At 44.8% G+C, this 12,890-nt stretch overlaps 2 protein-coding genes across 9 annotated transcripts in view; one reads left to right on the plus strand and one right to left on the minus strand.

The window, feature by feature from the left end:
• Nucleotides 1–6,068: 6,068 nt before the first annotated feature.
• TIGD6 (tigger transposable element derived 6) lies at nucleotides 6,069–11,841 on the minus strand. 5 transcript variants are annotated; one of them, XM_002804586.4, is made up of 2 exons: nucleotides 11,740–11,841; nucleotides 6,069–7,865 (listed from the first exon to the last, which is right to left on the minus strand). In XM_002804586.4, the coding sequence occupies exon 2, from the start codon at nucleotides 7,782–7,784 to the stop codon at nucleotides 6,219–6,221; it is 1,566 nt and encodes a 521-aa protein (XP_002804632.2). In that variant the 5' UTR covers nucleotides 7,785–7,865; nucleotides 11,740–11,841; the 3' UTR covers nucleotides 6,069–6,218. The 5 variants fall into 5 exon arrangements, 4 of the variants coding, with proteins under 4 accessions (XP_002804632.2, XP_014996716.1, XP_077793464.1 ...); XM_015141230.3 differs by having other exon boundaries at nucleotides 6,069–7,887; XM_077937338.1 differs by lacking the exon at nucleotides 11,740–11,841 and adding an exon at nucleotides 8,601–9,039 and having other exon boundaries at nucleotides 6,069–7,887.
• A 141-nt stretch (nucleotides 11,842–11,982) lies between these two features.
• The window catches only part of HMGXB3 (HMG-box containing 3), a 52,929-nt gene continuing 52,021 nt past the window's right edge, over nucleotides 11,983–12,890 (plus strand). For 3 of the 4 annotated variants that reach the window (XM_015141225.3, XM_015141226.3, XM_015141229.3), the window contains exon 1: nucleotides 11,983–12,438. The gene's annotated coding sequence lies outside the window, so the exon portion shown is untranslated. Of the gene's footprint in view, nucleotides 12,439–12,797; nucleotides 12,823–12,890 lie in introns of all 4 variants that reach the window. The other variant, XM_077937335.1, reaches the window with a different exon arrangement.

Below are 12,890 nucleotides of genomic sequence, written 5' to 3' on the forward strand. Positions count from 1 at the left end.
GATTATAGGCATGCATGACTCCTATTCCATACAGTGCTGGGATCAGAAAGCCCAATTTTGGATCATGTTTTACTACTATCTTAACTCTTGAGTTTGGACAAGTGACCTTTGAGCCACATTTTTTTCCATCAGTAAATACAGGCCAACACCTTCTGAAGACTAAGTGAGAGAACTAGGAGTAGATTCCTGACTGGAGCACACCACTTTGTAAGGAATAGAACACTACCCTCACCCTATACATGCCATGAAGCCTCTCCCAGAATGTCCTCCTCTTTATGCCTCTCTCAGTTCATGAGGGTACAGGGTTAAGAACAGTTTTTAGTCCTCCTTTTGCAATAACTCTGAGCATTCTCCCAACCTCATACCAACCTCACAGAGTGAAGGAGTTGAATAGTCTAAGGGTCCTTCCAGTCTTACCATAGTGTGCACTGATGCCTGTGAGCAGCACCTGGGATCCAGAGCCCTGTGAGGTATACTTAGTCATTCTCAAGCATCTCTGTCAGCCATCTTGGAGGGCCTTGCTTCCCCATCTGTCCTTTCAGGGCTTGTGTCCTTGGCCTCTTCTCTCTTCACTCACTGCTTAAGTTTTTTGTTTTCAGATCCAGTTGAGGCTGATGAAAGTATGACTCAGGGAAATAGCCACATGTGCAGGTATACACATACAGTTCTAAAAAGGTTGGCTCATGGGCTCTCATATGTTGAACACCTTGCATTATAAGCCCACTCTATATAACTGCATCCACATGTATGGCTTCAATCACCTTGCTATCTGTGGCAGCCAAAAAATAGTTCTAGCCTAACCATTCTAGAACGCCAAACAGTCTATCTGTCTATATATAAATCTCCAGGGCTGGTTGTTACCAGACAACTGCCTGGATGCCCGGAGACATCTCACGTGTCACATGACCCTCGAACTCGTCTTCCTTTCCCCAGTAACGTACCTTGATCATGGTGCGACCCAGCCACTTAAGCAGAAACCTGAAATTTCATGAAATCTTCCTTTACAACTCCCACAGTAAATCCATCTTACCTCGTAAATGCCTCTCAGATCCAACATGTTTTTCCTACCCCTCAGTGTAAATTATTTCTCTTCAGTACTATCTACAGCCTAACTAGTTTATCTGCTTTTCTACAATCCAGCCTCCATACTAGTTATCAATTATTTCAGTAAAAAATAAAAATTATTTCAGCCCTGACCATTGCTACTTGTCAGGGCAAGTAGAAGGGGTCTCCAGTGTCTTTAGGATAAGTTCAAAATAAATGGTCTAACCCACAAGACTTAAAAAACTCTGCCCTTACATCTCCAGCCTTTCGTTCTACCACACATCCTTTGCTTGGCATACCACCCACCAACCTTAGGTGCTCCCAAATGGGCCATTTAAAAAGAAAAATACCCCAGGCCTTTGTATATGCTGTTCTGCCAGGAGTTGCCTCCCAGCCCCATCTCCCTAACTCCCTACTTTTCCTTCCAGATACTTATCAAATGTCCCTTTTCCTTGGCAACATTTCCTACTGAATTCGTCTTCTCTTATTCAGGGGCTTCTTTAGGGTCGCCTCTATATTCCTGTATATCTTTGCATATCCTCTAAAATGACATTTACCACTCATAAAGCGTAAACTATATTATTTGCATATTCTCTAAAATGACATTTACCACTCATTCCCCCACGCCCCATCTATCTCCTCTACTAAGCTTCTTGAGAGTAGGGCCATGTACTTCATCCTTAGAGCTCCTATGACCTGCAGTGGGTTTATAAGGTTAAATAAGTTATTACTGCAAACATGGATATATTTGTTGGGTAATTATTTCCCTAATACTGGCTCATTTCCAGAGCTTGAGTGTCTATCCACGATCAGGTACATAGCCTATGGTTTTTCATTTTGGGGGTTTTTTGGGGTTTTTGCCATTTTTTGAGACAGGGTCTTGCTCTTTCACCCAGGCTGGAGTGCAGTGGCGTGATCATGGCTCACTGCAGCCTCAAACTCCTAGGCTTAAGTAATTCTCCCGCCTCAGTCTCCCGAGTAGCTGGGATTACAGGCATGAGCCACCACATCTGACTAATTTCATTTTTGTAGAAACAGGGTCTTGCTATGTTGCCCAGGCTGCTGTCAAACTCCTGGGCTCAAGCAATCCTCCTGCCTCAGCCACCCAAAGTGCTGGGATTACGGACATGAGCCACCATGCTCAGCCTGGCCTATGGTTATTAATAGGTTGGAAAAAGTCTCTAGAGAAGAGATAGTATGTAATGGAGGGGATTAGGTGGTCCCAGGCAGTTACTTCTAGGTAAATTGTTTGAACAAGTCCAACATCCTATGTGTCTTCCTTCTTTCTTTGTTGCCTTCCCTCTCAATCTGTACCACATCAGAGAAATTACAAGTGGCAGCTCCAAAGGTTTCTTCAGTTGACACTGTCTCCCTGTGTAGTCCACCTGTGCCCTCTGGTGGCCACAATATGCTACCACATTCCACTTTAAAGATAAGTCTGGCTTCAGGTAGCATGAACAGCAGTTTAATAGGTCTACAACCTTGGAATTAAATTATCTGAGTCTATTGTGATTTTGTATTATGATTTACTAAAAATATTAAATAATAAGTAAATAGTGCTTGAAATATAATAGACAATAAATCTTAGCTTACTTGCTTTTGAATCAGGCCCTTATGAGTAATGGCACAGAAAACTCTTTGAATTATCATCTATTGATTAGGCCGGTGGTTCTCAAACACTGAACCCCAAGACCTGTTAGTGGAAGAAAGGGCTGATAAAGCAGGTCCCTGATTCTAGATAGTACTCATTTCGTTCCAAATAGGGATAGAATGACAATAGAGTGCATTTATAGAATACTTAGTCTGTAGCAGGTACACCTTTTTATCCTCATGCAACACAATTGAGGTAGGTGCCTAGGCCTAGTATGCTGGCCTGCAGAGAGGATTAGTCAACTGGAGCAGAAGTGGGGTTGCCACTCAAGTGACGTTGGAGTGACCAAAGAGGTACAGAGAAGCCATAGAAAGCCTGATGAGGGGTAATACCAACCTCTTTTAGCTTAATAAAATACCAAAAAACCCTGATGTCCAATAGGGTTTTAGCCATTGTAAACTGGACTGCAAAAATTTTCTTTTTTGGATGATTTCCATCTTCCAGGATCTAAATCATGACATATTAAGTAAATCAAGAACGTTAAATTTGTTTTTATTATTAGTAGTAGTATTTTAGATGGAGTTTCACTCTGTCACCCAGGCTGGAGTGCAGTGGCAACCTCTGCCTCTTGGATTCAAGTGATTCTCCTGCCTCACTCTACCAAGTAGCTGGTATTACAGGCACCCACCACCACACCCAGATAATTTTTGTATTTTTAGAAGAGACAAGGTTTCACCATGTTGGCCAGGCTAGTCTCAAACTCCTGACCTCAGGTGATTCGCCCCCCTCGACTTCCCAAAGTGCTGGGATGTGTGAGCCACCACGCCCGACCAGGGATGTTAAATTTGTTTTTTAAAAAAAGCAAGTTTAAGCACATATTTACTGAACATCTACTGTATGCAAAGGACTTAGACAAGCCCTTTCATACTAAAGTCCTGTGTGTATAAATGGAAGCCAAAAGAAACCCTGGAATGACTTTCTGGTGGAGGGACATGGGTTCAACTATAAATAGTATATATTCTGTATACTTATCAAATTATATTCTATATAATTCATTATCAAAGAACAGATTGTAACCTGGATTGGAATTATATTTGAGGCAACTATTTCCATGGAAAAATTTTGCAAGCCCTTTTAAATGGAGTAAAACCCTACCTTATCTCCAAGCCATTTCTAGTAGAATCAACGCTTAATACAGCTTTAAAAATAAGATAGCTTCAACACATTATATGTGTCTATCAATTTATACACAAATGTTTATTGAAGTGCCTATGATGTGTCCAGCACAGTCCTAGGCACCATTAAGATTATAAAGGTTGACTGACCCCTGCTCTCATGGACCTTACAGTCTAAAGAGCCAGAGAACATCTAGAAAACATCTAAGTGTTTGAGTGGTAGGGACAAGAAGTTCAGAGATGAGGGGAAAACAGGTGGAGTAGTTGCTGGAGTCTCCAAGAAAGCCTGGAAGAAAGAGGATTCCAGTTAGTTCTTGAATGTGTAAGGCCTAGCTTAGTAGAGAACAGGGCGAGTCATTTGGGCAAGGCACACAGGCAGAAGCCAGTACACGGTGAGAGGAAACAGCGACCTCTTCAGGGAGCATTAATGTGCATGGAATTGTATCGAGCTAACAAGTTGGAAATGCAGGTTGTAGTCAACTATAGAGGATACTAAAACTCAGCGAAATAGTTTTTTTGTAGGCATTTGAAAGCCACTACAGACACTTGGGCAGGGGAAATGGTGTGGTGTCAATAGATCAAACAATATGTGCAGAATGCACTGCGGGAGAACGGTGAGGGAAGGAATTAGATACCATGGCAGTAATCCTGACACCAGAGGATGATGACAGCAATTAAGGAGCTGACAAAGAAATATAACCACAGGGCTTAGCCAGGAGAGTTTTCCTCTCTCACATGTTAAGAATTTAAAATATGTACAGTACTTTTAATTCAAATGATCGTATTAGTCTGTTAAAAGAAAAATATCCAAAATAAGCGGTAAAAGAATCTATTTAAACATCTGCCGTTTTTCAGTGATTGTTGTTTTGTTAATGTGGAAGCAATATTTTCTATGATTTATCTGCTGTATCTGTTTTGACTAAGCTATTACAGAAAGAAAAATCACTGAATTGCTATGGGTTTCTGAAATATCCAGAAAAATTAACCTGAAGCAGCGGGGAGAAATGACACCACACCATTAGCAGGTATTGTGTGAAACTTCTGAAAACGAAACTGACATTTATCTTATTAGGAATAAATATACTGTCTAATGAACTCTCTAATGAACCTTCCTCTCACCCTTTCTGGAAAGTGAGAGTCATGCTGGGCTGTACGTTCTCCCCCATGATTCTGATTAACGGGATGCTCTATTATTATAACCTCCCTCCCTGGTTGTCTCCATGTCTCATTAAATTTTTTTTTTAGAGATGAGGTCTCGCTGTGTTGGCCAAACTGGTCTCAAACTCCTTGCCTCAAGTGATCCTCCCAAAGTGCTGGGATTACAGGCATGAGCCACCATGCCAAGCCTATGTCTTAAATGCACTGTATTTCCTTGTACTCCAGCTCCCTATTAGTGAAATGCCTATTAAAACATTTTCTAAGGCCAGCGTGGCAGTATGCCTCAGTAGTCCCATCTATTTGGGAGGATGGCTTGAGGCCAGGAGTTAGAGACATGTGTTATAATCATGCCTGTGAATAGCCACGGCATTCCTGCCTGGGATGCAATATAACAAGACCCCATCTTTAAAAACAAAGTCTTATAGTGCTTCCGGCAAATCAACGGAAAGGAGAAAGAGCTCTAGAGTAAGAACAGTTTTTTTTTTTTTTTTAACAATTAGTGACGGGGGAGTATTGAGATGGCCAGCTAAAGAGACAAGTTCTAGAACTCAGCTAGACCAGTATATTGCTTTATTTAAATTGGCTCAATATCCTATCTAAAGCTAGACTAGTGGTTTTCAAAGCATGGAGCCTGGACTGCATCAGCTGAGAATATGTTAGAAATGCACATTTCTGGGTCCCACCTGAGGTCTACTGTATCAAACTCTGGGGGTGGGCCTAGCAGCCTTGGGTTTTAACAAGCCTTCCAAGTGATTCTGATGTGAGCTAGATTTGGAAGTCCCTGAGATAGACTTCCTGGAAAGAAGCTGGACCCAGGCCCATAGTGTACTTGATGTTCCTGTGGTTGGTTCAGTTTCCAAACTTGTCTGCACATTGTAATCACCTGGAGAGCTTCAAAACTTCCAATGCCTGTGACCCATCACCAAAGATTGTGATTGAATAGGCCTGGGATATGGCCTGAGCTTTGGAATTTTTAAAGGATTCTCAAGTGATCCTAATGTGCAGACAAGTTTGGAAACCCTTGGATAAATCAAAATACATCTTGAATCAAGGACCAGAGATAGCCAAAAAGAAAAGACAAGACAAGACAACACACGTTATTAGTTAAATTCCATTCAAGGAAGTTTCCTGGCTATTTCAGAGTACTGGAATGTTGTCATAATAATATTGCTTTACTTAAATTGGCTCAACAGCCTATCTGAAGAAATCTTTATTCTTGTAAACTACATTTTCTGAAATAAATTCCTGCATTACTTTGTTTGGAGGAAATCTGTAATTTTGGAATCAACAAGGGTTTGTGTCACTCTTTTCATTAAATATTCATCTATGCCATTTAATTGTCCAAAAATGGCATCAGGAACGTCTACACAAGTGGAAAGGAACTGTCTAAGTTTCTGTACACTTGATATGGCTTCTGTGATGGTGACTTTTGGTTGCTGTGGTAAAGATACCTCCCCTTCATCTTCACTTCCTGCTTCACTGGTATTTTCGCCAGCCACCATGCCCTGGATGATGTCTGTGTCCTGAGAGATAATGAGATCATCATCTGCAGTAACAAAGTCCTGGAAATTTACTTCATTTGGGACACAGGTGGCAATAGCCACTGTGTGCCACAACTTTTCAATGGCAGTGTCTGGTTCACTGGCTGCTGATTCTATGTCACATTCTGCAAATTCCATAGGGATGATGCCTGCCTTCTGCCAACATTTGACCACTGTGGATGGCTTGACTGACCACCATGCTGCAGCAATCATGTCGATGGCCTGCTTGATGTCCACCTTTTCTTGATCCTCCCTGCTGCTGAGCTTGAGGAGGATCTGTTTGAGAAGGTGGCTCCGGTATAGTACTTTCATGGTGTGAATTATGCCAAGATTCAGTGGCTGCAGGACAGCAGTACAGTTGGAGGGCAGATACCCAACCTGAATCCTTTCCAAGCGTGGAAGCATGTTATGAGCAGAGCAGTTGTCGATCAGCAAGAGGATCCGGCGTTCCGCCCTCTTCATCCTGGCATCCACTTGCATCAGCCACTCATTAAACAGATCCCTTGTCATCCAAGCCCACTGGTTGGCTCGGTAATCACAAGGGAGGGAATGGATGTTCTTGAGGCAGCGTGGGCTGGCTGACCTACCAACGATCAATGGTCTCATTTTTTCAGTCCCTGAGGCATTGCAACAAAAGAGTGCTGTCAACCGCTGCTTTGCTTTCTTGCCCCCTCTACAATGGTCTCCTTTAGCAGCAAGTGTATGCTGGGGAAGCAACTGGAAAAACACTCCTGTCTCATCAGCATTAAAGATATCATCTGGGCTGTAGTCAGCAATCAGTTTTATAATTTCCCCTGCATGCCACTCGTTAACCTTATCTATTCCTAGACCATTCATTAATCTGTCAGTATCTTCTCTACAGACTGCTTTCAAAGCAATTCCGTGGCGATCTCTAAATCTGTTCAGCCAGCCCACACTTGCTTGAAAATTGTCATAGCCAAGCATGTTGGCCAAGTTTAGTGCTTTTTTCCGAATGACAGAACCAGTCACAAGAATGTTTTTGGCATGGATTTCTTGAAACCAAGCAAAAACAGCCTTATCAATGTCATCATAAAGAGCGCTCCTCATCCTTTTCCGCTGGGGTCCCACGGATGCCTCCCGTACCTTTTTTTCAAATTTGGTGCGATCCTTTAAGAATGTAGATAAAGTAGAGGGAGTGATACCAAATTCTTTTGCCACGTCACCTTTCCTCTTGCCCGAGTCTACAGCTTCCACAACTTTCATTTTCTCTTCCAGAGAGAACTGCCGACGCTTCTTGTTCCCCTTGTTTGCCATTTCCAGGGAGTGAGGGCTGGCCACGACTAACAGGGCTGTATGGTTCCTCCTCGCAGCTTGCTTTGCCACAAGTGTGGCAAACTGAGAAGACAAAATGGAGTACCTATCAGGAAACAAAGATAATGGATTTCCCCTAAAAGATGGTTCAGGTTTTCACAAATCGTATTAGGAAACGACAATTTATGGTCAAAGTAAAGAGAAGATAGGATTCACGCTACTGACTTTTTGTAGAGGCTACTTATAAAGACTCACAGAATGTTTGAAACAGAAGGGATCTTATTATATAGTTTACTTAAACTTTCTGAAGCCCATAAAAATGGGAATAACAATGTTTGCTCTGCCTACCATGAGAACAGATTGATATAGGCAGGGAAAGAACTTTGCATATAGCACTGTGCTGTATACATTCCGAGTTATTATCCAGTTTCTTTGATGGACACAGAAACTGGGGCCCTGGGAAGGGGCCTACCCAGGTTCATGCAGCTTAGATTTCTTAACTCAGATTACTATTTCTGCCAGGCCATGGTCCTGCTTGAAATTCCACCAAAACGAGATCTTCAAAGCTCTACCACCATCTTGCCTGGAAAGATTTTTACTGTGGGAAGATGTTTCTGGTAGCCATACATTCATTTTATATTCATAGGTGCCAAGCTTTAAGGGTACAGTAATGAACAAAAGAGTCAAGGTCTCTGTTCTTATGAAATATAAAATGTGGTGGGAAAGATAAATAAGTAAACAAGATAATTACAGAGGGTGATATGTGCTATAAAGGAAATAAAGACTATGACAAGGAATAAAAGAGGACGATCTACTTACTATACAAAGGGTGGTCAGGGTGTCCTCATTAAGATGGCACTGAAGCTGAGATCTTCAAGAATATGGGGAAACGGCTGTCCAGCAAAAGACACAACATCAGCAAAACCTCAAAAGCAAAAATAGGCCGGGCGCGGTGGCTCATGACTGTAATCCCAGCACTTTGGGAGGCCGAGGTGGGCGGATCACTTGAGGTCAGGAGTTTGAGACCAGCCTGGCCAACATGGCAAAACCCCAACTCTACTAAAAATACAAAAATTAGCCTGGCGTGGTGGTGGGTGCCTGTAATCCCAGCTACTAGGGAGGCTGAGGCAGGAGAATCACTTGAACCCAGGAGGCGGAGATTGCAGTGAGCTGAGATCGTGCCATTGCACTCTAGCCTGGGCAACAAGAGCAAGACTCCGTTTCAAAAAAAAAAAAGAAAAAAACCAAAAATAGCTTGAGGTATTCAGGGAACTGAAATATTTGCATGAATCCAAGTATATGACAAAGGTGGGTGGCCAGACCATTCAAAGATGCCATGGTAGGCTGGGTGCGGTAGCTCACACCTGTAATCCCAGCACTTTGGGAGGCTGAGGTGGGTAGATCATGAGGTCAGGAGATCGAAACCATCCTAGCCAACATGATGAAACCCTGTCTCTACTAAAACTACAAAAATTAGCTGGGTGTGGTGGTGCGTGCCTGTAATCCCAGCTACTCGGGAGTTAGAGGCACGAGAATTGCTTGAACCCAGGAGGCGGAGGTTGCAGTGGGCCAAGATCGCACCGCTGCACTCCAGCCTGGCAAGAGGGAGCCTCCGTTTCAGACAAACAAAAAAAGATGTCATGGTAAAGAGTTGGTATTTTGAGTGCAACAGAGATCTGCTGACGTTTTCAGGCATTTTAAAAGGATCACTTTGGCTGTTTTGTGGAAAATGGATCAAAGAGGCAAAGAGACCAATTAAGTGACAGATTATGACAGAAGTGATGGGCAGGTTATAGTACTTCTCTGGGCCTGTTTTCTTTTTTTCCTTTTTTAAATATATTTTTGAAAAGTCCCATGGTTGCAAACCACAAGACCAGATGATGCCTAAGGTCCTTCCAGATGTAAGTCTTGGACCCTAGATAGGTACTCCAAACTCAAATGCCTTTAGGGGCCAGGATGGTGGTGTAAGTGAGTGAAACAGGGATTGAAGTATTTGGAGAATGTTGTGGTGTATCCTGTCTAGAAGTATTCAGAATTTAAAACTAACAGTCCCCCTGCCCCAGGCTGGTCCAACAAAACATGATCCAGCAGTAACAATTTTGGGTAATTGCCTTCGTAGGCATTTTATCATGAGAATCCTCAAAGGACAAGAGAAACTGCTGTGACTTTACGCTATGATTGTCCCTTCTCAAGGGTAGATTTTTACTATCACCTCCATACATTATCCATCCATTCGTGACATGTACTATGTATTAAGCAGTATGCTTGATGCCAGCCATACAGAGATGAATGGAGCATAGTGCCCACTTTTGAGGAGCCTACCAGGGAAGACAAACACTAGAGCATGTGAAAACTATAGCAGAGGTTACAGAGTACTACTGGAACATAAAAGTGCAGATAATCAACTGGAGTGGGGCATGGATGGCAGTGCACTTCAAAGAGGGAACAATACGGTGGGCCTTAAAGAATAAACAAATAGGAACTCATGAGATGAAAGGAAATATTTAATATGAAAGGCGATGAAATGCTATAGAAATAGAATGTCCTTGTCAGGAACAAAGAAGTCCTTGGAGAAGAAAGCAAGGACCAAATCACAGGAAGTCCTAGTTAGGATTCTAGCTTGCATTTGGGGCATAAGAGACTTTTGACGTTTTTTTTGGTTTTGTTTTTTGGAATGACATGATCAGATTTACAATTCAGTCTTTTGGTTGCAGGGTAGGGAACCTAATGGGTAAAGTTGATTTTCCTAAGAGATGGCCCTAAATCTGAATATAAAAGCAGGCTAGCCCGGTAGGCCATATATAGTTTGGATGTTAATTTGAATGCAATAGGAAGCTACTGAAGGATTTTAAGAGAGGAGAGATAGCTGCCATGTAAAGAATAGAAGGGTATCAGAGAAAAAAGCAGGAGTCCACACTAGATAATGGTGGCTTGGATAAGAGTAGTAATAGCGAGATGGTGAGTAGTAGTCAGTTTGGGGCTATGTTTTTGCAAGCCCTGTCATGGACCGGATGTGAGGTGAAGGAGGAATCAAGGATAACGCCCAGGTTTCTGGTTTGAGCACTGAGCAATCCAGCGGATGATGGTGCCATTTACTGAGGTGGGAGGATCTACTGCGTAAACGTAATTTGTTAAGCACTTTACATGGTTAATATTGCTTACCTGTGGCAGGGCTGGGATTCAAACCCAGGGAGGCTCACAACAAAGCTAGCACTCCAAACACTACAGAGTGCTATATAGCTGGTTCTGGGAACTACTAATATTGAGGGGAGACATAGAAAGAGAATAAAGTGAGAGCCAAATCAAAGTCTTGGTCAAGCTAAGTCGTCTGAATTTTATTTTAAGTGAATGAGACACTGGAGGGTTTTAAGCAGGGAGTGACTTGATCAGACAGGGCAAAATGATCAATCTGACTGCTTCGTGGAGAACAGACTGTAGAGGGGATGTGGGGAGAACTACATCAGTCCAGGCAGGAGATGATGGTGGCTAGAAGGTTGGTGACGGCGGTAGATGGACAGAAGTAGACAGATTGGAAACACGTTTGCAATACAGTGAGAGTTGTGCGGGCACTCGTACAAATGTGGATAACCTGTGACACTGGAGAGAAAAGATTGGATTGTCAATCCAATCCAATCCCTATTTGACTTACGAAGGCTCTCCACACGGTCATTGAGCTCAGCATAAGTCACTCCAGGAACTCACTACCACCACTATTCGTGGGCCAGTGGGAGAGACGGATTGAGGGCAGATCACTGGAGTGATGAAGGCGCTACTTGATGCGGCACTACGTATGAACCCGATGTTGAATGAGAGGGAAAGACGGGGCAGGCAGAAGTCAGGCCTTGAACGTCGTGCGGAGGAGAGGGTGGTATTGTAGGCTTCCCAGCGCCCGACGTGGCTCTGAGAGGTGAGGCGGGGTCTAGATCCCTCACGCTCAGCACAGCCCCGCCCCTGTTACCTGAACGCCCCACAGCAGTGCCCAGGGGCTGAGCGGCAGGGGTGCCCCACCGCCGGCAACCACAGCTTCCTCCTCTGCCCGGGACCTCTGGCCGGAAGCAGTCCTTTCACCTTAATAGACCCCCTCCAAGCCTTTGAGTATTTCGTATGGGTCCGCCCCCAAGCTACGGCTGGGCTGTTGCGCTTGCGCGAGGGGTCGCACGCAGTCACGCGCCGCCGACCGCTTCCGGTGCGCCGCGAGGGCAGCCGGGACGGGTCTCCCTGGCGATCCGCGGTGTGCTGCTGCTCAGCGGCCAAACCGGTGCCTCGGTGACGACTGTGTACCTGCTGTCTTCCTCGAGCTCCCCGGGGCTTGATCCCCGGGGCCCTCGGCAGGCATCAGTGAGGAGCCTGCGGAGCGAACCTGTGCTCCTACACTTGCCCTTCACGACTCCATATCGCGACTCCGAGGAGGGGAAGCGAGGGGGGCTGTCGCGACTCCGCGCCGTGTGTCGCCGGGCGGGGCCGCGGGGCCGGGGCTCCTCCAGCCCCCGGGATGCGCGCGCGAGCCCTCGCCTCCACTTCCTTGTTGCTGCTGTCACGACTGGAGCCGCCTCTCGCCGACAGCGGGGAGCGCGAGTGCGCCAGCCATCCCCCTCGTCGAGCCCCCGGGCCGAGCGCCTCCGGGAATGTGAGCGGCGCGGCTTGCACGCTCCTCCGGGTAAGTCCCGCCTTCGAGGGTCGCGGCGAGCCGCTGGGCGACCTCGAGTTGGCTGCTGCGGCTCTCTGAGCCTCGACTGACTCTTCCACAAAGTAGGGCCACTGAGCCTTAGTGTCCTCCTTCCGCAATCCGTATGGGACATTCGGATGTCCCAGACGTCTTAGCTTGACCAATACTTTGTCTCGTTTGGCTCTTGCTTCATTCATGACCCAGAATGAGGGAAAGAAGCTAGCCCAGAGTCAAACTGTGGCCCATGGCTGAGCCCTCAAAGGCCATCTCGTGAGATTCCAAGGAGGATGTGATGGGACAGAGAAAGTGTCTCGCATATTTCAAGTATTGACCTGAACTGTATTTTACAGATGAAATAACGGAGACTTAGGGTAAGTAGACTGCTTAAGGTCATAGGGCCGCGTGCTGGTGCGACTGTGTAGCCTGCACTAGAACCCGGATTT

The sequence above is a fragment of the Macaca mulatta genome, chromosome 6, assembly GCF_049350105.2.
Source record: "Macaca mulatta isolate MMU2019108-1 chromosome 6, T2T-MMU8v2.0, whole genome shotgun sequence".
Classification (NCBI taxonomy): Eukaryota; Metazoa; Chordata; class Mammalia; order Primates; family Cercopithecidae; genus Macaca; species Macaca mulatta.